Source organism: Papio anubis, chromosome 20 (genome assembly GCF_008728515.1).
Source record: "Papio anubis isolate 15944 chromosome 20, Panubis1.0, whole genome shotgun sequence".
NCBI lineage: Eukaryota > Metazoa > Chordata > Mammalia > Primates > Cercopithecidae > Papio > Papio anubis.
In genome coordinates this window covers 30759066-30782385 of record NC_044995.1, presented here as the reverse complement: position 1 = coordinate 30782385, position 23320 = coordinate 30759066, and the positions used below count along the sequence as shown (strand labels likewise).

Below are 23320 nucleotides of genomic sequence, written 5' to 3'. Positions count from 1 at the left end.
AAGTTTTCAAATTTTTTTCTATGATGAAAAATGTATAATGTGTTGTTGGGCCTTTTCTCTTTCTTGAGACGGAGTTTCACTCTTGTTGCCCAAGCTGGAGTGCAATGGTAGGATCTTGGCTCACTGCAACCTCGGCCTCCCGGGTTCAAGTGATTCTCCTGCCTCAGCCTCCAGAGTATCTGGGTTATAGGTACTTGCCACCAAGCTCGGCTGATTTTTTGTATTTTTAGTAGAAACAGGGTTTCACCATGTTAGCCAGGCTGGTCTTGAACTCCTGACCTCAGGTGATCCACCCACCTCAGCAACCCAAAGGGCTGGGATTACAGGTGTGAGCCGCCATTCCCGGCCAAATTTTTTCTATGATGAAAAATGTATAATGTGTTGTTGGGCTTTGAAATTTTTCTTTTTCTTTCCTTCTTTTTTTTTTTTTTTTTTTTTGAGATGCAGTTTTGCTCTTGTCATTCATGTTAGACTGCAATGGCAGGATCTCCATTCACTGCAACCTCCGCCTCCTGGGTTCAAATGATTCTCCTTCCTCAGCCTCCTAAGTAGCTGGGTATACAGGTGAGCACCACCATGTCCAGATAATTTGTATTTCTAGTAGAGATGGGGTTTCACCATGATTGGCCAGAATGGTCTTGAACTCTTCATCTCAGGTGATCCACCCACCTTGGCCTCTCTGGGATTACAGGTGTAATCCACAACACCCGGCCAGCTTTGATTTCATAAACTCAGTCCTTAGCTATTTTTCCAAATTATTTTATGTCCTTTTTGATTTATTTATTTATTTTGAGACAGGGTCTCACTCTACTACCCAGGCTGAAATGCAATGGTGTAACCAATCATGACTCACTGCAGCCTCGACCTTCCAGGCTCCAGCAATCTTCCTGCCCCAGCCAACTGAGTAGCTGGGACTACAGACATGCACCATTATGCCTGGCTAATTTAACATTTTTTTTTCATGGAGACAAGATTTTACTGTGTTGCCAAAGCTGCACTTGAACTCCTGAGCTCGTGTGATTCTCCCGTTTCAGCCTCCTAAAGTACTACGATTACAGGTTTAAGCCACCATCTGCTTCTGGAATTTCTTGAGAGAATTATTCTCAATAATAAACAGTACCATATCGGCATGAATCTAAAGAACATCTGTCCTCTATGGTAGAAGTTTCACTCTCCAGGATTTCAAAGGACTAGGGCAGATTCTGTAACAGTGTTATCTATGGTGGTGCATGGACTTTGAAGTCAGACAGAATTTATTCTGAATCTCAGCTTAGCCACTTAGTAGCTGTTAGTCTTTGGACAAGTTTCTTTCTGTGGAAGAGTTCTATAAACCGTGTACATTAAAAAGGGCAGAATAATAACGATTGCCAAAATGGTCGCAATTTTTCATCCTCCTATATTCCTGCCCATTGCCAGGTGCTTTTACAGTTGTTCTGTTGACATCCAGCATCTGCTTTCTGAACACTAGATCTGGCAGGTCATATTTGCTCAGGGCAGTAGAAACCTGTGAACATGACAGTGGGCTAGTTTGGGGCCCAAGCTCAAATGGTCTTGAATGTTTCTGCTTTTATTTCAGAATGCTGCCATCTCCATGGGAAAAATCCATGTCGGCCAGCCGGAGAATAAGATACCATGGAATGGAGAAAAGAGTTGCCCCTGTTGACAGCTCCAGAAGCAGAAGCTCACTCCCAGAAACACAGCTGCTTAGTCAACAAGCAGTTGATGACACATGTCTAAAAATGCTCAGCTGAGACTAGAGAAATGGCCCCACTGAGCCCAGCCCAAATGGCTGACCCTTTCAATTATGACTAATAAGTTTTGGATGGTTTGTTATGCTGCAATAGCTAACTAATACATGCACCCAGTGCAGATAGGATGCCAGGATTTAATGACAGATTCAGTACTACTTACCTTCTCACAGTGGACACCCTAAAGGTACTATTATTTTCCCTCTGATTTAGAGTTGGATGTCTTGTAAAGTAATATTGAGTAATGCAGAAATACATGTAGATATTGTATGCATGTGATTAGTGCTTATATCCACACAGTTCCTCACACTACAGGAGAAAATAGACAACCACAGCCTAATCATAAGGGCCAAGGCCAAAGAGCAAAATAAGCTTGCCTTTAATCTATTTTTTTCATATCTAAAAATTGGAGATCAAGAGTATAGACAGACCTGAGGACATAGGTTTCTCTTCTCCTGTGGCCACATCATCCTTTGTTCACTGTCTGATCTCTAGAAGGAAGGAGGGCAAGACGTGGCCAGCAGTGGTCTACCTGTGGTTATTTTATTCCTGTTGCTCTCTGCTCTTTTTTTTTTTTTTTTGAGGCAGTCTCACTCTGCCACCCAGGCTGGAGTGCAATGGCGTGATCTCAGCTCACTGTAACCTCTGCCTCCCAGGTTTGAGCGATTCTTCTGCCTCCCGAGTAGCTGGGATTACAGGCAGGCGCCACCATACCCTGCTAATTTCTGTATTTTTAGTAGAGACCAGGTTCCACCATATTGGTCAGGCTGGTCTTGAACTCCTGACCTCGTGATCCGCCTGCCTTGGTCTCCCAAAGTACTGGGATTACAGGCATGAGCCACTGTGCCCGGCCTGCCCTCTGCTCTTTCTATGACCACTATCTGTTCTACCCCCAGAACTGAAGAGAGATGTTGGTAGGGAGAGGCTGTCCCCTAACCTCTGGCAGAAAAGGGATATTCAGACCGCTCACCCTCCTGATGTCAGAGCTGCACTTCAATGTAGCAGCTGTTGGCCATGCGTTGCTACTGGGTGCCTGGAATGTGCCTGGTCTGAACTGCGATGTGCTAGAAAGGTAAAATACGAGTTAAGTTTCAAAGGTTTAGTTCCATACACACACACACACACACACACACACACACACACACTCTTCATTAATAATTACATATTTCTCACACATTAAAATGACGATATTTTGGACATATTGGGTTAAATTGTTACAATCAATTTCACCTGTTCTTTGTTTCTTTTTAAAAAAACAGAGCCAAACGCTTTTTAAAGTTTGGCTACAAATTAGCTGGGCATGGTGGCGTGCACCTGTAATTCCAGCTACTTGGGAGGCTGAGGCAGGAGAATCGCTTGAACCTGGGAGGTGGAGGTTGCAGTGAGCTGAGATCACGCCATTGCACTCCAGCCTGGGCAACAGTGCGAGACTCTGTCTAAAATCTAAAAAAAAAATAAAAATTAAAAAATACAGTTTGGCTACTAGAAAATTTAAAATTTACATGTGACTCACATTTTATTATTTTATTTTATTTATTTTTTATTTTTTTGAGGTGGAGTTTCACTCTTGTTGCCCAGACTGGAGTGCAGAGGCATGATTTCTGCTCACTGCAACCTCCACCTCCCAGGATCAAGCTATTCTCCTGCCCCAGCCTCCCAACTAGCTGGGATTACAGGCGCCTGCCACCATGAATAGCTAATTTTTTTGTATTGTTTTACAGATGGGGTTTCACCATGTTGGCCAGACTGGTCTCGAACTCCAGACCTCAGGTGGTCCACCTTCCTAGGCCTCCCAAAATACTGAGATTACAGGCGTGAGGCACAGCGCCCAACTTGTGGCTCGCATTTTATTTCAGAGAATTGCCTCCTTTTAAAAATCCCAGGCTGCCTGCTCAAAGGACCAGTAGCCAGGAAGGTCATAAAATATTAAATTTTAGAACAATTGGGCCGGGCGCGGTGGCTCACGCCGAGCCCAGAGGCTCGGCCGGAAGGAGGCCAAGGTGGGAGGATCACCTGAGGTCGGGAGTTCGAGACCAGCCTGACCAACATGGGGAAACCCCGTCTTTACTAAAAATACAAAAAAATTAGCCAGGCATGGTGGCGCATGCCTGTCATCTCAGCTACTTGGGAGGCTGAGGCAGGAGAATCGCTTGAACCCGGGAGGCGGAGGTTGTGGTGAGCCAAGATCGCGCCATTGTACTCCAGCCAGGGCAACAAGAGCGAAACTCGGTCTCAAAAAAAAAAAATTTTTTTTAGAACAATTGTTGTATTCTTTTCATTTGTGATAGCCATATAGTATATTATTTATAAGAGCATATGACCTTACACACAAGATTAAAGGCAAACAACCTCTGGGGTGGGCCTAGCTCAGCTCACGGAGGAAGCCTTGCCTGAAAATGCTGCAGCCTAGGCGGTCACACTTCATTCAGCCCAGCATCTGATCACATCTTCTGTCACTCAGGGTCTGAAGGGGCGGGTCTTAAACATTATCCAATCAGGGACTCTGAGCTAGGGGACAGTTCAATCAGACACGCAGCTGGACCGGACAGGGCGGCTTCCGGGTTTGGCGCGGCCTTTGTCTCTCGCTTCAGCCGGAGCTCCAGGTCTCGTCTTCGCTGCTCTTTGTCCTCTGCTCTTAGAGGCCCAGACTCTGTGGCTCTGTGACCGACAGGCATTGGGAGATCCACAGCTAAGACGCCAGGACCCCCTGGAAGCCTAGAAATGGTGAGAGTGCGGTCCGACATCCCGAGAGAGGGGAAGGGCTGGTTGAAACCGGTGGGAAGTGGCTGTGGCGGGACTCAGGCCTCCCCGCAGTCATCTCCACAATCTGCGCCCCGAATTCTCCTTGCCCAGCTGGATCTCAATCCCCTTCAGCCATAAGATGGCGGCTGCTCCGACAGCCCGGCCCCCGGGCATCCTGTCTATTCCCTGCATAGTGACCGTGCCCAGGTCTGGAGCCTTCTCTCGACAGCTCTGCACTGGCAGCGCGGCGCCTTTCCCAGATTGTGCACGGACCGTGGGAGGGTCGTCAGGGGAGAATCCTGACTTGGGGTGCGGGTTCATGAATGGGAAGAGCTTTGGTATGTGGAGTTCCCACATGCTATTTTCTCATATTAAAAACGGTGGCAGTCATCGCAAAAAATATTAAAGAATTTAATCAAAGAGTGATTCAATAATTGTAGAGCACAAAAGTATGTTTTGTAGTTTGTGGTTCATGGGAGGAGCTTGAAGGAAAGACTTTTATAAGGTACATGATGAAGAAAACTATATTTAATAATTGGTTAGGTACAGTTACGTAGCAGTTTTTGTTAAGTAGAAACCCTGGGACTAGAGCCTCCTGAGTGTAATTGCCTGCCCCTTAATTATTCTCACACTCTACAGGGGACTGATTTTTCCACTGCATTTTTCACATGCGTTCCCAGCAGGGTCTCAAGTGTACTTCCCAGCCCCATTCCTCCAGCCTAACTCTGGCCTGCAGTTAGATTTAAACTGCAAATAAACTAAAATACGAAATTTCCAGTTCCTTCTGACATTTCCAAATGCCAGCTTCTCTTTCCTAATTCACGTTCTCAACTGTTTTTCCTTTAGTGTACGTTTTTGATACTGTATTTTAGTTAATCATTTTTTGACAAAGCATTGGATGGCACTTAAAATTGTTTTCTGTTTGAAAATAGTTCTCATGAGAAGAAAGCAAAAAATAATTCCCTGACACTGTATTTTATGAAATTTCTATGCCTTTTTTTTTTTTTTTTTTTTTTTAATTGTTCCTTAGGCACAGAAATCTTATCAGAATGTTTTCAGGTGAAGGTTTTTGGAGGTATGGAGTGTAGCTTCTCAAGGGAGTAGGTGGATGCCCTGGGGCTAACAGGCATCTCCTGGCATACTCTTCCTTTGGAAAGCTAACCCCTTGAGACATTTTGTGTTCACCCAACCCAGCTTTCATTTCTTGGAGACACAATGCTGGTCAGCCAATCAGATGCTGGTATTGAGGGGAAAACACGGAAATAATTTCTGCCCTCTGAATTCTCTGAATTTTGTGGGGGGAAAAAAAAGGTATCCCAAAAGACAAAGAAAAACCTGACCCAAGTGAGATGGTGCAAGAACTTACAAAGTAAAATGCACCTGGGGCATAGTGTAACGTCTCCTGAGAGGGTGGTTATTGAGCACTTAAAGTGAGCAGACTGGGGCAGGTGAATATCAGTCAGACACATCTGTTTCTTTCTTTTCTTTTCTTTTCTTTCTTTCTTTTTTTTTTTTTGAGATGGAGTTTCACTCTTGTTGCCTAGGCTGGAGTGCAATGGTGCGATCTCAGGTCACCGCAACCTCCGCCTCCTGGGTTCAAGCAATTCTCCTGCCTAAGCCTCTCGAGTAGCTGGGATTACAGGCATGCACCACCATACCTGGCTAATTGTTTTGTATTTTTAGTGGAGACGGGGTTTCTCCATGTTGGTCAGGGTGGTCTCGAACTCCCAACCTCAGGTGATCCGCCCGCCTTGGCCTCCCAACGTGCTAGGATTACAGGCAAGAGCCACCGCGCGTGGCCTAGACACATCTGTTTTCTAATTAGCACTACCACTCCCTGGGTTTGTCACCTTGAAAAGATTTGTTCACTTATGTTGACTTCCATTATTTAACTGTAAATTGCATTTTATTAGTAGGACTTGAAAGGAAAGAAAATATTAACAAGGTTCATAAAAGAGGTGGATTTCAGATAAAAATTAATATTAATCATGTATTTTACTTGTAAGAAATTCTCATTTAACTTTTCCTTTCTTAGCGTAAGTTTAGAAATGTTCTCAGGTGTATTTTTTCGTGAATATATATATAATCAAGTATATATATATACATTTATATTTATATTTAATATGGACTCTTGCTCTTGTTGCCCAGGCTAGAGTGCAATGGCACAATTTCAGCTCACTGCAACCTCCGCCTCCTGGGTTCAAGCGATTCTCCTGCCTCAGCCTCCCGAGTAGCTGGAATTAGGGGCGCCACCATGCCCAGCTAATTTTTGTATTTTTAGTAGAGAACGGGATTTCTCCATGTTGGCCAGGCTGGTCTCGAACTCTTGATCTGGACACACACAGAGAGAGAGAGAGAGATATATGTAAAATATAATATATACATATATAATATATATAAAATAATATATACACATATATAATATATACACATATATATTTAAGGATAGATCTTTATTTTTAAAATTTTTTCCTATAAGTTATTCAAGTACAGGTGGTATTTGGTTACATGAGTAAATTCTTTTTTTGTTTGTTTTTGAGAGGGACTCTCGTTCTGTTGACCAGGCTGGAGTGCAGTGGCACAGTCTCAGCTCACTGCAACCTTCACCTCCTGGGCTGAAGCAATTCTCCTGCCTCAGCCTCCCGAGTAGCTGGGATTATAGGCAAGCACCACCATGCCCGGCTGATTTTTGTATATTTAGTAGAGACGGGGTTTCACGATGTTGGCCAGGCTGATCTCGAACTCCTGATCTTGTGATCCACCCACCTCAGCTTCCTAAAGTGCTGGAATTACAGGCATGAGCCACTGCGCCCAGCCTACATGAGTAAGTTCTTTACGGGTGATTTGTGAGATTTTGGTGCACCCATCACTGGAGCATTATACACTGCAACATATTTGTAGTCTTTTATCCCTCGTCCCCCTTCTACTCTTCCCCTCAAATCCCCAAAGTCCACTGTATTATTCTTATGCCTTTGCATCCTCATAGCTTAGCTCCCACATATCAAAACATACAATGTTTGGTTTTCAACTCCTGAGATACTTCACTTAGAATAATAGTCTCCAGTCTCATCCAGGTTACTGCAAATGCTGTTAATTCGCTTTTTATGGCTGTGTAGTATTCCATTGTATATATATACCACAGTTTCTCTATCCACTTGTTGATTGATGGGCATTTGGGTTGGTTCCATGATTTTGCTGTTGTGAAATGTGCCACTATAAACATGCACGTGCAAGTATCTTTTTCGAATAATGACTTCTTTTCGTCTGGGTCGATACCCAGAAGTGGAATTGCTGGATCAAATGGTAGTACAACTTTTAGTTCTTTAAGGAATCTCCACATTGTTTTCCATAGTGGCTTTTCTAGTTTACATTCCTACCAGCAATGTAGAAGTGTTCCCTGTTCACCACATCCATGCCAACATCTACTGTTTTTTGATCTTTTGATCATGGCCATTCTTGCAGGAGTAAGATGGTATCGCATTGTGGTTTTGATTTGCATTTCCCTGATCATTAGTGATGTTGAGGATTTTTTCATATGTTTGTTGGTCACTTGTATATCTTCTTTTGAGAATCGTTTATTCATGTCCTTAGTCCACTTTTTGATGGGATTGTTTGGTTTGTACTGATTTGTTTGGGTTTGTTGTAGATTGTTTTGTACTGATTTGTTTGGGTTTGTTGTAGACTCTAGATATTAGTCCTTTGTCAGACGTATAGATTGTGAAGACTTTTTCTCACTCTGTGGGTTGTCTGTTTACTCTGCTGACTGTTCCTTTTGCCGTGTAAAAACTATTTAGTTTAATTAGGTCCCAGATATTTATCTTTGTTTTTATTGCATTTGCTTTTGAGTTCTTGGTCGTGAAATCCTTGCCTAAGCTAGTGTCTAGAAGGGTTTGTCCAATGTTATCTTTTATAATTTTTATAGTTTCCGATCTTAGGTTTAAGTCCTTAATCCATCTTGAGTTGATTTTTGTATAAGATGAGAGATGAGGATCCAGTTTCATTCTCCTACATATAGCTAGCCAGTGTTCCCAGTACCATTTGTTGAAAAGGATGTCCTTTCCCCACTTTATGTTCTTGTTTGCTTTGCTGAAGATCAGTTGGCTGTAAGTATTTGAGTTTATTTCTGGGTTCTCTATTCTGTTCCATTGGTCTGTGTGCCTATTTTTAAACCAGTAACATGCTGTTTTGGTGACTATGCCCTTATAGTATAGTTTGACATCAGGTAATGTTATGCCTCCAGATTTGTTGTTTTTGCTTAGCCTTGTTTTGGCTATGCAGGCTCTTTTTTGTTCCATATGAATTTTAGAATTTTTTTAATTCTGTGAAGAATTATGGTGGTATTTTGATAAAGACTGCACTGAATTTGTAGATTGCTTTCGGCAGTATGGTCATTTTCACAATACTGATTCTACTCATCCATGAGCGTGGGATTTGTTTCCATTTGTTTGTGCCATCTATGATTTCTTTCAGCAGTGTCAGGTGTATTTTTTTTGGCTTGGTAATTTCCAATAAAATTTCAAGGCTGTTTAAGAATGCTACCAAGAAAAAGAATAGGGGAAATGTGTTTCCCATTTTGGCTGTAGAAAATGAATACATTTTCACAAGAAAATGTAGTAGATAATTGCTGAGTTACATAGATTCCTGAAAGCATCAGTTCCTCTTTTTGCAGGGTAAATTTGTGACAGTGAATATCTCTGTTCAAATCCTGTTATCTTGATTTCTGAGTTTTATGCTAAATTTTATTTGAAACTTGGTACCTCCTAGACATGTTGCCATATGGCTAATTGTTTACTATATGACTTTTAATGGAAATAATAAAATAATGCATTTATTGTTTGAAAGGAATACATACTTTTGCTTTTCTTATTGAGATATGAAATATAAGCACTCTAAAGTTTTCTTCTCTTATGTCAATGCTGTGTTTGAGAAACTGCTGGATTTATTTTTTTATTTCTATATTTTTTTGAGATGGAATTTCACTCTTGTTGCCCAGGCTGGAGTGAAATGCCACGATCTCAGCTTACTGCAGCCTCCGCCTCCCGGGTTCAAACTATTCTCCTGCCTCAGCCTCCTGAGTTGCTGAGATTATAGGCATGCGCCTCCACACCTGGTTAATTTTGTATTTTTAGTAGAGACGAGGTTTCTGCATGTTGGTCAGGCTGGTCTCAAACTCCTGAACTCAGGTGATCCGCCCGCCTTGGCGTCCCAAAATGCTGGGATTACAGGCTTGAGCCACTGAACCTGGCCGCCACACTTCTTTTTACAATAGTTGAACTAATTTTCACTCCCACCAGCAGTATATAAGCATTTCCTTTCCTCTGCAACTTTGCCAGCATCTATTGCTGACTTTTTAACAGTAGCCATTCTGACTGGTGTGAGATGGTATCTCATTGGGTGTTTTTTTAAATTTCTCTAATAATTGATGAGCATTTGTAAAATATGCTTATTAGCCACATGTATGTCTTGTTTTGAAAAGCATCTGTTCAGCCATGCATGGCTGTCTCTACTAAAAATACAAAATTAGCTGGGCGTGGTGGCGCATGCCTGTAATCCCAGCTACTCTGGAGGCTGAGGCAGAAGAATCCCTTGAACCTGGAAGGCGGAGGTTGTGGTGAGCTGAGATCACGCCATTGCACTCCAGCCTGGGCAACGAGACTGAAACTCCATCTCAAAAAAAGAAAAAATGCTCATATTGGGAGTACACAAAAATTGACCACAAAGATAGGAGTAAATTTAGTAATACAGAATAATAAGGACTAAAACATACCAAGTTCCTTTGACAGAAAACTAATTATGCAAGGCAATTATCTAATATTTGCAGATTGAAATACTTACACTGCAAAAGCAAGAACAGTTCAGTGTATAAACTGAAAAGTGGAGTCTGTAGTTGTACTTTGGTTTCTATTTATTACTTAAGAACAATTAGCATAGTTATGTGAAGTGTTTTTAGACAACATACATTCATATAAATTAAAAAGTATTTTCTACAATAGTATGAATGTAAGATCAAAATATGTACTTTGAATGCATCTCCTAAGCACTCATTTTAATATTGTTATTTATACTTCTGAAATATAAAGTGTTTAAACTGAATTATGGTTATAGATAATTTTTTAAAATCCTGCATACATTATGACTAGTACATTAAAATTATTTATACTTATTTATATAATATCCAAAAAAAAACTACCAAATTGTAACATGCATCTGACATACATACTGCTTTATTCAATAGGGATAGTTATAGGTAAGCATAATTTTAGTGTCTTTCATTTTACTAAATTGGAATGCTGCCCTTCCAGGACAAATAGACAGGTGATATGGTCACGCAAAAGCCATAATAGCCCTTCAGTTAGTTATGCGGCAAGCTCACATATATTCTACTATATGAACAAAGTCAGATTCCAGTTCCTAATTAAAAAAAGTGCTGGTGAGTTGTCAGTTGTATTTCAATATGGAACCCCCATTCAATGGCTAGGAGATGAGAGCAGCAGAGATGAAAGAGAAACCTTATACAGTTCTGCTGAGAATATGCTTTTTTTCTTCATAGTGCTCATGTTTCTCATGCCAAGAGTAGCTGTGCATTAGGGGTAGTTTGAGAGAAACTCCTTTTAGGGGAATATTTTCTGGCTGACTTGATCAATCATATCTAATCTGAGTTTTTTCTCAAGATACATTTAACTTCTTTTTTCTCTCAATATAACTTTGCAATAGAATCAGACTGAGAGCTGTTCTTCTCTTCAATGCTTTGGATGTCTGTTTTAGAAGCCCTAATACAATCCCTTGGTGTTGACGTAGAGGTGGGTTTTCACAGGGAGAACCATCCTATCTCTATCTGGACTCATGCTGGAAATCCAGCAGTATTTTTTTCAAGTCACCATAATAAATTGAAACTGAGGCTGACACACCGCTCCCATTCCCGTTATTATGAAGGTGCAATTCTACCCCCAAATCCTGTAGGCTCTCCTGTACCATAGTCTTCAGTCTCTGATGAGGTACTGGAGTGCTGCTGTGGCAATTGGGGTTCATTTAAGATGTAAGCTGCCAGCTGTGAGCTCTGTGCTTTGGAGTGTGCCTCACTGGCAGATGGTAGGGGTCAAGAGAGGACACTAGCCACAAGTAGAGGGCAAGCAGGAGTGCTGAAGCTGAGTGCTCAGAATGTAGAGAGCCATTGCTTTAAAGTGTAAATAACCAAAAAGATAGCACCCTATTCAACTATTGTAGTAGGAGATTGAGAGTCTACCTTCAGCAGGCACCTGGCTTCAAGTCGCACAACTACCTCCTGTCATGAAGATGTGAAAAGTTTATTTTGTCATTGATTATAACCAATTAGCATACACAGGTGGCATCCCCAGTGACCAGGTGAATTTAGGATGAGCTATGTATGACATGGTGCTGTAAATTCTTCTACTTGTGGACTAATTATGATGACCGTCTTTCTGTCTTTGCAGTCTCTTAAGCAGATTTATTGTGATGCATGTCACATTCTGGTTTAATTGTGTAATAAAACAGTTTTCTTTCTGTCCTATCATTGTGAAGTTTTTCTGGGGCTGGAGAGAATTTCTCTTGTTATACTTTCCAAACACAGTCTAGAATTACCAGACATGATATAAACATATAAGGTGCTAACCAGGCTTTATTCTAGAAGGGTCTTTCCCTCTCAGGCTTCCAATCAACTCACAATTGTGCTGCAAAGTGCATGCTCTTCCCTGAATATGCAGGAAGAATTGCGTCCTTGCCTATTTGGTATCTATTGTCCTCTACAGTCACTTCCAGAGAGGCTAGATCAGATTTCTACAAACCTTACAGGGCAGCAATCAACCGTTTTACCTCTTTCAGTGACTTTTTTGTTGTTGTTGTTGAGTTGGAGTCTCGCTCCATTGCCCAGGCTGGGGGGCAGTGGCATGATCTCAGCTCACTGTAACCTGCATCTCCTGGGTTCAAGCGATTTTCCTGCCTCAGCCTCCCAAGTAGCTGGGATTACAGATGTGCACCACCAAGCCTGGCTAATTTTTTTTTTTTTTTTTTTGTATTTGTAGTAGAGTTGGGGTTTCACCAAAGGCTGGGCACGGTGGCTTACTCCTGTAATCCCAGCACTTCGGGAGGCCAAGGTGGGCAGATCATTTGAGGTCAGGAGTTTGAGACCAGCCTTACCAACATGGAGAAATCCTGTCTCTACTAAAAATACAAAAAATTAGTCAGGCATGGTGGTGCATGCCTGTAATCCCAGCTACTTGGGAGGCTGAGGCAGGAGAATCACCTGAACCTGGGAGGAGGAGATTGCAGTGAGCTGAGATTGCGCCACTGCACTCCAGCCTGGGCAACAAGAGCAAAACTCTATCTCCAAAAGAAAAAGAAAAGAGAAGAAAAGAAGAAAAGGATTTGCATTTCTTATATAAAAAGTGTTTTTTTGTTGTTGTTTGTTTTTTTGTTTTTGTTTTTGGTTTTTTTTGAGACAGAGTTTCGCTCTTGTTGTCCAGGCTGGAGTGCAGTGGCACCAACTCGGCTCGCCACAACCTCCACCTCCCAGGTTCAGGTGATTCTCCTGCCTCAGCCTCTCGGTAGCTGGGATTACAGGCATGCACCACCATGCCCGGCTAATAATCCTTTTCTTTATAAGTCTCAGAGAGACATTAAAATGAGGCTACAATTATGTCTTTTTTCTTTGAGCTATGTATTTACCTCTGGAAACTGCTTGGTATTGCCACAAGTAGCTATAAATTGAACTACTAATGCCACACTGGACACTATAACCCACACCCTATAGCCTAACAATGTATATCCAATCAATAATCAATTTATTTTTGTAAATAAAAAAAAACTTTGAGAGACAACTTTGTATCAATCCACTCTATATGCCTCTCTTTTTGCCTTTACAAATCCACTTGTAACTGCTGCTAATCAAAGTATATGTTCCAGGCAACTTGAATCTTTGCTCCCAGGTTACAATCCTCAAGTTTGGCCCAAATAAATTGTATACTTATATTCATGTTTTCTCAGCTATTTCCTTTTAGGTAAACATCATTTGGAATGTGCCAGAGCAGCCTCTGAGGGGATCTCTCCTTTGATTGTACTTTGCTTTCTGTAACACCTAAGGATGCAGAGTTAGGTTGATCCCACTTAGAATCTGCACATAAGATCTGGCTTCTGCCTGGGATTACAAGACAGGGCCAGACTTTGAATTGGGAATGTACTGAAAACCAATAGAAGGCATTTTCTGCATTGTGAGATGTCAACATAGACATCCTACAGCTCCGTTTGAGACTGTGGCTCTTTGAGCTTTTCAGATTTTGTCCAATAAGATCTTGTAGCAGGTCTGCCACAGTTATGTGAGAGGATCCAGATGTAAATAGAATCTGATAGCAAATTCTGTAAATAAAAATAAATATCTTAGGAGTGAGAGATCAAGACCACAAAGTATCCAGAGCCACGACCACAACTATACCTGCCTGTAAAATGTTATATACAATATTCTTGTCCTTCCTCCTACCCAAAAGCTAGTTAATCAGAACAAGTAATTCTGGAGCTCAATCAGGGCAGTTCCATTTTCTATTTAGAATTAGTATGATTCTCTGTAGCCTAGCTTATTATTGGACCCTCAGCCCAGGGTCACTGGGAACCCTCTCACAATGTTGTAGGCATTTTTTTGAGACATTCGAGGATGTCCAGAGCAGAATTGTATCAGGCTGACAAGAGTGGTTAATTCTGCTTTTGTCTCATTGTAAGAGAAATGAGTCATCCTGTGTTTGTTCCTTCCCTTATACAAGGGATGTTTTTCGTTGGTACCCAGATGAGAGTTTCTCCAGTTTTCTGGTACTTGGGTAAAAACAAGGAGGAGATCTGGAGACTCAAGCAGATAAACTGATTGCTGTAATTTTATATGGCCATTAGAAAAATAGATGAAGCAGTCATGGTTTCTATAATCCAGGAACTCTTAGTCCAGACTAGCAACTGAAAAAATGGTTGTATTAAGTATCATTTGGTTGGTACAGCAAATAGATGTGTGAAAAAATCGTGAGCTTCATTTGGGCCACTTTCTTTATATTGTTGTGGCTTCTGATGTCATCACCTGAAGGGATATTTATGGACAGAAGCATTATTATTTTTTGATTTCTTTTACCTTGATAAGAATACACATTTATCTTCTAATAATATTACCCTGGAAAACTTTAAGATATTTGTTTAAATTGCTTATTAGTATATGTTATAAAATTGACAGGGCAGTGGCTAGAAAAGATTAAAATTACACAAACACTGGGATTTAAGTTTCTTTTAGGTAAGCTTAGGAAAAACAGAACTTGAAATACCCCAGGGGCATAGAGAACAGAATTCTACAGAGGGTCTCTCCTTTCCCCAGTTCTGTTCAGATTCACCCTTTTTGAGGACCTTGTTTAGATCTCACCCAGCCCTGGAGTCTTGCCTGTATATATAGCTATAAAAAATGTACATGTTTGTGTCTATGCCCTTAAGTTTATACTTTATGATTCAGAAAAGTAACATATATACCCCGATGTTGTGGATCTTATTCTAGTCTCTTCTCAGAGTTAGAGAATACATTAGAGAATATTTCTAGGTTGAAAATTATTTTATTGGATAATTTCAGTCATTCCTATAAGTCACAACCAGTTCTATTTACTCTCTCATTTCACCTTGAGTCAAGTTAAAAATTCTGTCCATAACCACTTGGTAAATATGTGTGTGTGTATGTGTTTTTCAGGGACTATTGACATTTATGGATGTGGCTGTAGAATTCTCTCTGGAGGAGTGGCAGTGCCTAGACACAGCACAGCAGAATTTATATAGGAATGTCATGTTAGAGAACTACAGAAACCTGGTATTCCTGGGTGAGGATAAGTTTTTTTTTTAAATTATTATTATGATTATTATTTTTTTGAGACAGAATTTCATTCTGTTGCCCAGGCTGGAGAGCAGTGGCACGATCTCGGCTCACCGCAACCTTTGCCTCTAGGGTTCAAGTGATTCTCCTGCCTCAGCCTCCTGAGTAGCTGGGATTATAGGCGTGGGCCACCATGTCCGGTTAATTTTTGTATTTTTAGTAGAGACGGGGTTTTACTATGTTGGTCAGGCTGGTCTCGAACTCCTTACCTCAGGGTCCGCCTGCCTCAGCCTCCTAAAGTGCTGGGATTACAGGTGTGAGCCACTGCGCCCTGCGGGTGAGGATAACTTTAATACACAATTCCTGATATACTCTAAAGGTTTCATTTCTGTTTTTTGCTGCATTTTTTTTGGCAATTTATGCTTTACATAAATGAGTTTCAGATACCTGTTTTTAAGAAAATGTAGGATTTATCTGTGTAGATGTTTCACCCTGACCTGAACTTTCCACCTTTCTGAGCTGATCTGTATCCTTCACTCTAGATTAGTGGTAATTCCAGAAATTTAGTGGCATAAAATACTGTTGCCCACACCTTAAAATCTAATTGCCACCACCAATTTTTGATTCAGTAGCACTGAGTAGTAAAATTAAGAACATACAAATTGAAAATATTTTAACATTTAGAAATTTTGTTATAAGTTAGTATTTTGTGATTAATTTACTAGAATATTCTATCACATTCTCTTTAAAATATTTTTTTCTGAGATGGAGTCTTGCTCTGTCACTCAGGCTGGATGCAGTGGTGCAATCTCAGCTCACTGCAACCTTTGCCTCCTGGGTTCTAGTGATTCTCCTGTCTCAGCCTCCCGAGCAGCTAGGACTACAGGCGTGCACCACCACATCCAGCTAATTTCTGTATTTTCAGTAGAGACAGGGTTTTGACATTGTTGACCAGTCTGGTCTCGAACTCCTGACCTCAGGTGATCTCCCTACCTCGGCCTCTTGGAGTGCTGGCATTACCGGCATGAGCCACTGTGCGTGGCCTGCATTCTCTTTACTGAGAAAATTACTAGGTTGGTAATTGGAGAATATGAGCAAGATTCATGTTATTTATTTTTAATAAAACAGGTATTGCTGTGTCTAATTTAGACCTGATCACCTGTCTGGAGCAAGGAAAAGAGCCCTGGAATATGAAGAGACACGAGATGGTAGCCAAACCCCCAGGTAGGTGAGAGCGATTATAACAGACGACACAGATGAGAGGTCCAAAGGTGAAAAAGAAAGCCAGTCCATAAAATGTGACTTGGAAATCTGTGTTCCAAAGGAAATAGTTTCTACGCAGCTTTTTTTTTTTTTTTTTTTTTTTTACTTCAACATAGGGGCATCTTCTGTCTTATGCTGATTCTTTAAAAATTCTACTTTCCCTTCAGTGATCTTCCTTCAAGTTTACAGTGAGCTAAAGTCCTCTTCATGGCATATAAGAGATTGCACAATCTGACTTTTTTTTTCCATTGTTTTTGGAGACTCAGAAATATCTGCATAATTTTGAGAAACTCTGTGTCACACTATTTTGTAAGTTCTCTTTTTGCATCGTGTCTGAAATGTGTAAGAGTTGTGGTTTCTGTTCCATTTTTTTTTTGTTGTTTATTTTTCCACACATTTCATCCTGTTTGTATTACTACAGGCTTGAAATACAGTTTGAAATTAAGAAGTGTGATGTTCTGCTTTGTTTTTATTCCTCATGATTGCTTTGACTATTCAAAGTTTCTCGTAGTTTTGGCTGGGTGCAGTGGCTCACAGCTATAATCCTATCACTTTGGGAGGCTGAGGCAGAAGGATCCCTTGAGCCCAGGAGTTGGATACCAACCTGGGCAACATAAGGAGACCCTGTCTCTTAAAAAGATTTATTGGCCTGGGCATGGTGGCTCACGCCTGTAACCCAGCACTTTGGGAGGCCGAGGTGGGTGGATCACCTGAGGTCAGGAGTTCAAGACCAGCCTGACCAACATGGTGAAGCCTCGTCTCTACTAAGAATACAAAAAATTAGCCAGGCGTGGTGGTGCATGCCTGTAATCCCAGCCACTCCGGAGGCTGAGGGAGGAGAATCGCTTGAACCGGGGAGGCAGAGGTTGCTGCAAGCTGAGATTGTGCCACTGTACTCCAGCCTTAGCAATAAGAGTGAAACTTCATCTCAAAAAAAAAAAAAAGGGTTTATTTTAGTTTCATGTAAATTTAGGGATTGTATTTTCAATTACTGTGAAAAAAATGCCACTGGAATTTTTTTTTTTTTTTTTTTTTTTTTTGAGACGGAGTCTCGCTCTGTCACCCAGGCTGGAGTGCAGTGGCCGGATCTCAGCTCACTGCAAGCTCCGCCTCCCGGGTTTACGCCATTCTCCGGCCTCAGCCTCCCGAGTAGCTGGGACTACAGGCGCCCGCCACCTCGCCCAGCTAGTTTTTTTGTATTTCTTAATAGAGACGGGGTTTCACCGTGTTAGCCAGGATGGTCTCGATCTCCTGACCTCGTGATCCGCCCGTCTCGGCCTCCCAAAGTGCTGGGATTACAGGCTTGAGCCACCGCGCCCGGCCTGCCACTGGAATTTTGGTAGGGAGTTTCTTGAATCTATAGATCACTTTGGATAATATGGTACTTTAACAATATTTATTCTTTCAATCCATAGATATTAAATATTTTAAAGCTTACTTGAATCTTTTCTAATTTCTTCATTGAAATCTTATATCTTTAATTGTAAAGATTTTTTTTCACTTTCTTGGGTCAATTTGTTCTCAGAAATACATTATTTTAATGCTATTGTAAATCATATTGTTTTCTTTGTTTTAGACAATTTCGATTTATGAAACCATAACTTGTATGTTGATTTTATATTTGGTAATTTACTGAGTGTATTTATTAATTTAGATAGGTTTTAATGTACTGTTTATGTATTTTTATATATAAGATTTTATGATCTACAAACAGAAACATTTTACTTAGTTGTCTTCAATTTCAGTGGGTTTTTTATTTTTTGACTAATTCTTCTGCCACATACTTTCAGTGTTATGTTAAAAGAGAAGCATTAACAAGTGGGCACAATATAGTTTGGCATTGGTGTCTGTAAATTTGAAAATGCAAATACCTCTTCAAGTTTTTATAAACTGATTTCAGAAGGTAAAGTTTGTTTTTTTTTTTTCGGAGACTAAGTCTCGCTCTGTCACCCAGGCTGTAGCACAGTCGCATGATCTCGGCTCACTGCAACCTCCGCCTCCCGGGTTCAAGCGATTCTGGTGCCTCAGCCTCCCGAGTAGCTGGGATTACAGGCGCATGCCACCATGCCCAGCTAATTTTTAGTAGAGATGGAGTTTCACCATGTTGGTCAGGCTGGTCTCGAACTCCTGACCCTGTGATCCACCCTCCTCAGCTTCCCAAAGTGCTAGGATTATAGGCATGAGCCACTTTGCCCAGCCAAGATCTTCTTTTTTGGGCGCCAGGGTTCTGGGATGCCCCCTGGGTTTGTGGAGAGGGGTAGTAGCTTGGTCTCAAGCCTGCAGTTTCTGTACTAGGGTCCACCTTTAGTTGGCTGGTTACAAGGGGCTTGGATAGTTGTAATTCCTATTTTATTTTATCTTGTTTTATTTTATTTTTCTTTTGAGATGGAGTTTTGCTCTTGTTGCCCTGACTGGAGTGCAGTGGCGTGATCTCAGCTAACTGAAACCACTGCTTCCCGGGTTCAAGCGATTCTCCTGCCTCAGCCTTCCGAGTAGCTGGGATTACATGCATGTGTCATCAGGCCTGGCTAATTTTGTATTTTGTATTTTTAGTAGAAACAGGGTTTCACCATGTTGATCAGGCTTGAACTCCTGAGCTCAGGTGATCTGTCCACCTTGTCCTTTCAAAGTGCTGGGATTACAGGCATGAGCCATTGCACCCAGCTTCCCATTTTGTTTTTAAACAGACTGAATATCCTTCAGAATTTTGCTCTCTAGGGCAGACACTAGGGCACGTTTCTACATTCAGGTCTGCATATGGTTGGGCCTTATATCAAAATGTGGGTGAGTATGGCTTTCACTGAGTACCAAAGAGGATTTCTACAGGTCATTGTTTAGGTTTCTCCGTAGGCAGAACTGGCCATGAACTGTGGCCCATGGAGCTGGAACTGAGTCATTGAACTGTTTCAGGGACCACAGTGAAGGCCAAGGTCTGCTGCAGGCCTGCCTGTATGGCTATAAATCAATGTCTTACTCCAGGCCTCTGAAAGGACAGGACCTCTCCCATACTGTGCCTGGGAGGAGTTTGGGATGATTACAGAGGAAGTTCAGAATTCTCAGTGGGGGCTGGGTGTGGTGGCACACGCCTGTAATCCCAGAACTTTGGGAGGCCAAGTGGGCAGATCACCTGAGATCAGGAGTTCAAGACCAGCCTGGCCAACATGGCAAAACCTGTCTCTACAAAAGTACAAAAATTAGCTGGGCATGGTGGTGCATGCCTGTAGTCCCAGCTACTCGGGAGGCTGAGACAGGAGAATGTTGAACCCAGGAGGTGGAAGTTTCAGTGAGCTGAGGTCATGCCACTGTACTCCTGCCTGGGCGACCCACACCACAGTGAGATTTTGTCTCAAAAAAAAAAAAAAAAAAAAAAAGAACGCTTATATATATATATATATATAAATTCACATATATATGAATTCTCAGTGGAACCAAGTTGAGTGGGCTGTTTTCTTACCTGTAGCCAAGAACAGGGGTCCTGTAGTTTGCCACCTGAATGAGGGCCTGGCTTCTGAAAAGAACACTCCTTAATTTGGGGCTTTAGCAGAGTTTCACTTCCCCCTCCCTGGATCTCAAAGCTCTCTTAAAGGCACTTATTTTGGAGATCGGGGCTTTCTACATAATCCAGGCTGGTCTTGAAATCCTAGCCTGAAACAATTTTTCAACCGTGATGTACCATGTAACTCTCATTACAGGTGTGAGCCATAATGCGTGGCTCGCTCATAAAGGCATTTATGTCAGGAATGGCTGACACCTGTGGTCTCAGCTACTTGGGAAATTAAAGGGGTAGGATTATTTGAGCCTGAGAGTTTGAGGCTAAGCGAGCCATAATTGTGCCACTGTCCTCCAGCTTGGGTGATAGAGTGAGATCCTGTCTCAAAAAGAAGCTATACATTTCAGGCGTGTTAAGTATATTCACATTGCTATGCAAAAGATTTCTAGAAATTTTACATCTTGTTAAACTAAAACTCAAATACACATTAAGTAACAATAACTTATTTTACCCTCTCTCCACCCCTTGAAAAATACCCTTCCACTTTCTGTTTTTATGAGTGTAACTATGTAAGGCATGTCATGTAAGTGGAATTATACGGTATCCATCATTTTGCATCTGGCTTATTTCAGGTAACGTAATACTCTCAAAGTTTGTCTTAAAATATGAACAGATTGGCTGGGCACCGTGGCTCCCGCCTATAATCCCAGCACTTTGGGAGGCCAAGGCAGGTGGATCACCTGAGGTTAGGAGTTCGAGACCAGCCTGGCCAACATGGTGAAACCCTGCCTCTACTAAAAATACAAAAATTAGCTGGGTGTTGTGGCACATGCTGTAATCCCAGCTACTCAGGAGGATGAGGCAGGAGAATCCCTTAGAACCTGGGAGGTAGAGGTTATAGTGAGCCGAGATTGCACCACTGCACTCCAGGCTGGGCAACAGAGCGAGGCTCTGCGTCAAAAAACAAAACAAAAAAGTGACAAGATTTTGTAAGAAGTCTTTTAAGACTGAATAGCCCCTTCTGCACAATCACACTGAGCCAGCGCCTGGACCTGGAACTGGACCGCAGTCCCCCAGCTTCGCCCACCACCTCCCTACCATGGACCCCCGCAAAGCGAACAAGCTTCAGGCCTTTGTGAAAACGTGTAAACAGGATCCGAGCGTTCTGCACCCCGAGGAAATGCACTTCCTGAAGGAGTGGATAGAGAGCATGGGGGGTAAAGTACCACCTGCTACTCAGAAAGCTAAATCAGAAGAAAATACCAAGGAAGAAGAATCTGATAGTAAGAAGGTGGAGGAAGACTTAAAGGCAGACAAACCATCAAGTGAGGAAAGTGATCTAGAAATTGATAAAGAAGGTGTGATTGAACCAGACACTGATGCCCCTCAAGAAATGGGAGATGAAAATGCAGAGATAACAGAGGAGATGATGGATCAGGCAAATGATAAGAAAGTGGCTGCTATTGAAGCCCTAAATGATGGTGAGCTCCAGAAAGCCATTGACTTATTCATAGGTGCCATCAAGCTGAATATCCTCGCTTGGCCATTTTGCATGCCAAGAGGGCCAGCGTCTTCATCAAATTACAGAAGCCAAATGCTGTCATCCGAAACTGACAGAGCCATTGAAATAAATCCTGATTCAACTCAGCCTTACAAGTGGCGAGGGAAAGCACACTCATCTTCTAGGCCACTGGGAAGAAACAGCTCGTGATCTTGCCCTTGCCTGTGAATTGAATTATGATGAAGATGCTAGTGCAATGCTGAAAGAAGTTCAACCTAGGGCACAGAAAATTGCAGAACATCAGAGAAAATATGAGCAAAAACGTGAAGAGCGAGAGATCAAAGAAAGAATAGAACAAGTTAAGAAGGCTCGAGAAGAGCATGAGAGATCCCAGAGGGAGGAAGAAGCCAGATGACAGTCAAGAGCTCAGTATGGCTCTTTTCCAGGTGGCTTTCCCCGGGGAATGCCTGGTAGTTTTCCCGGAGGAATGCCTGGAATGGGAGGAGGCATGCCTGGAATGGCCGGAATGAAATTCTTAGTGATCCAGAGGTTCTTGCAGCCATGCAGGATCCAGAAGTTATGGTGGCCTTCCAGGATGTGGCTCAGAACCCAGCAAATATGTCAAAACACCAGAGCAACACAAAGGTTATGAATCTTATCAGTAAATTGTCAGCCATATTTGGAGGTCAAGCGTAATGCCTGTCAGGCCTCTGAGCCCAAGCCAAGCCATTGCATCCCCTGTGACTTGCACGTATATGTCCAGATGGCCTGAAGTAACTGGAGAATCACAAAAGAAGTGAAAATGGCCAGTCCTTGCCTTCAATGATGACATTACCTTGTGAAAGTCCTTTTCCTGGCTCATCCTGGCTCAAAAAGCTCCCCCACTGAGCACCTTGTGACCCCCACTCCTGCCCGCCACAGAACAACCCCCCTTTGACTGTAATTTTCCTTTACCTACCCAAATCCTATAAAACGGCCCACCCTTATCTCCCTTCACTGACTCTTTTCGGACTCAGCCCACCTGCACCCAGGTGATTAAAAAGCTTTATTGCTCACACAAAGCCTGTTTGGTGGTCTCACATGGACACGCATGACGGTGCCCTTCTGGTAAATAAAGCCCTTGCTGAAGGAAAAGCAACATAGATCACCTTATGGATGTCGCAGTAATACAAACCAATGTACCTCTGACCATCTCATCAATAGAGCTGGGGTGCTTTGAAGATAATCCCTACCCCTCTCCCCCATATGCAGCTGAAGCATTTTATAGTTGGTTTGCCTTTAGGGTATTCATTCAGATAATGTTTTCCTACTAGGAATTACAAACTTTAAACACTTTAAATCTTAAAAATATTTAAAATAAATTTAAAGGATCTGTTAATTCTTATATTTTTCTTTGCTAATCATTTTGGATTTTTTTTTTCTTTGAATTACTGGGCAGGGAAGATACTTACGTATGGAAGATTATTGTTCCAGTTTGAGTGAAATAAATATTAGTGTGAGGCAAACATTAAAAAAAGACTGAATAATATTCCATTGTATGTATATGTTACATTTTTTGAAGTATTTATAAATTAAGGAACATCTGGGTTTCTTCAGCGTTTTGGCTTTTGTGAATACTGATACAATAAACATAAATGTTCAAATGTCTTACAGGTCCTGTGTTGCATATTTTGAATATAGATTCATAAATAAAATTGCTATATTTGCCGATAATTCCATTTTTAATTACTTGAGAAACA

The 23320-nt window shown here is 41.7% G+C and overlaps 1 protein-coding gene and 1 pseudogene across 3 annotated transcripts in view; both read left to right on the top strand.

Moving 5' to 3' along the window:
* Window positions 1-23320, top strand: part of LOC101014153 (zinc finger protein 708) — a 702618-nt gene that overhangs the window by 666280 nt on the left and 13018 nt on the right. The window contains exons 1-4 of one of the 3 annotated variants that reach the window (XM_021930289.2): window positions 3938-4472; window positions 15208-15334; window positions 16456-16551; window positions 16758-17138. In XM_021930289.2, coding sequence (XP_021785981.1) covers window positions 4470-4472; window positions 15208-15334; window positions 16456-16551; window positions 16758-16825 — 294 coding nt within the window. In that variant the 5' untranslated portion in view covers window positions 3938-4469 and the 3' untranslated portion in view covers window positions 16826-17138. Of the gene's footprint in view, window positions 1-3937; window positions 4473-15207; window positions 15335-16455; window positions 16552-16757; window positions 17139-23320 lie in introns of those variants that run through there. The other 2 variants (XM_009194017.4, XM_031660329.1) reach the window with 2 other exon arrangements.
* LOC101011997 lies at window positions 20969-22373 on the top strand (annotated as a pseudogene).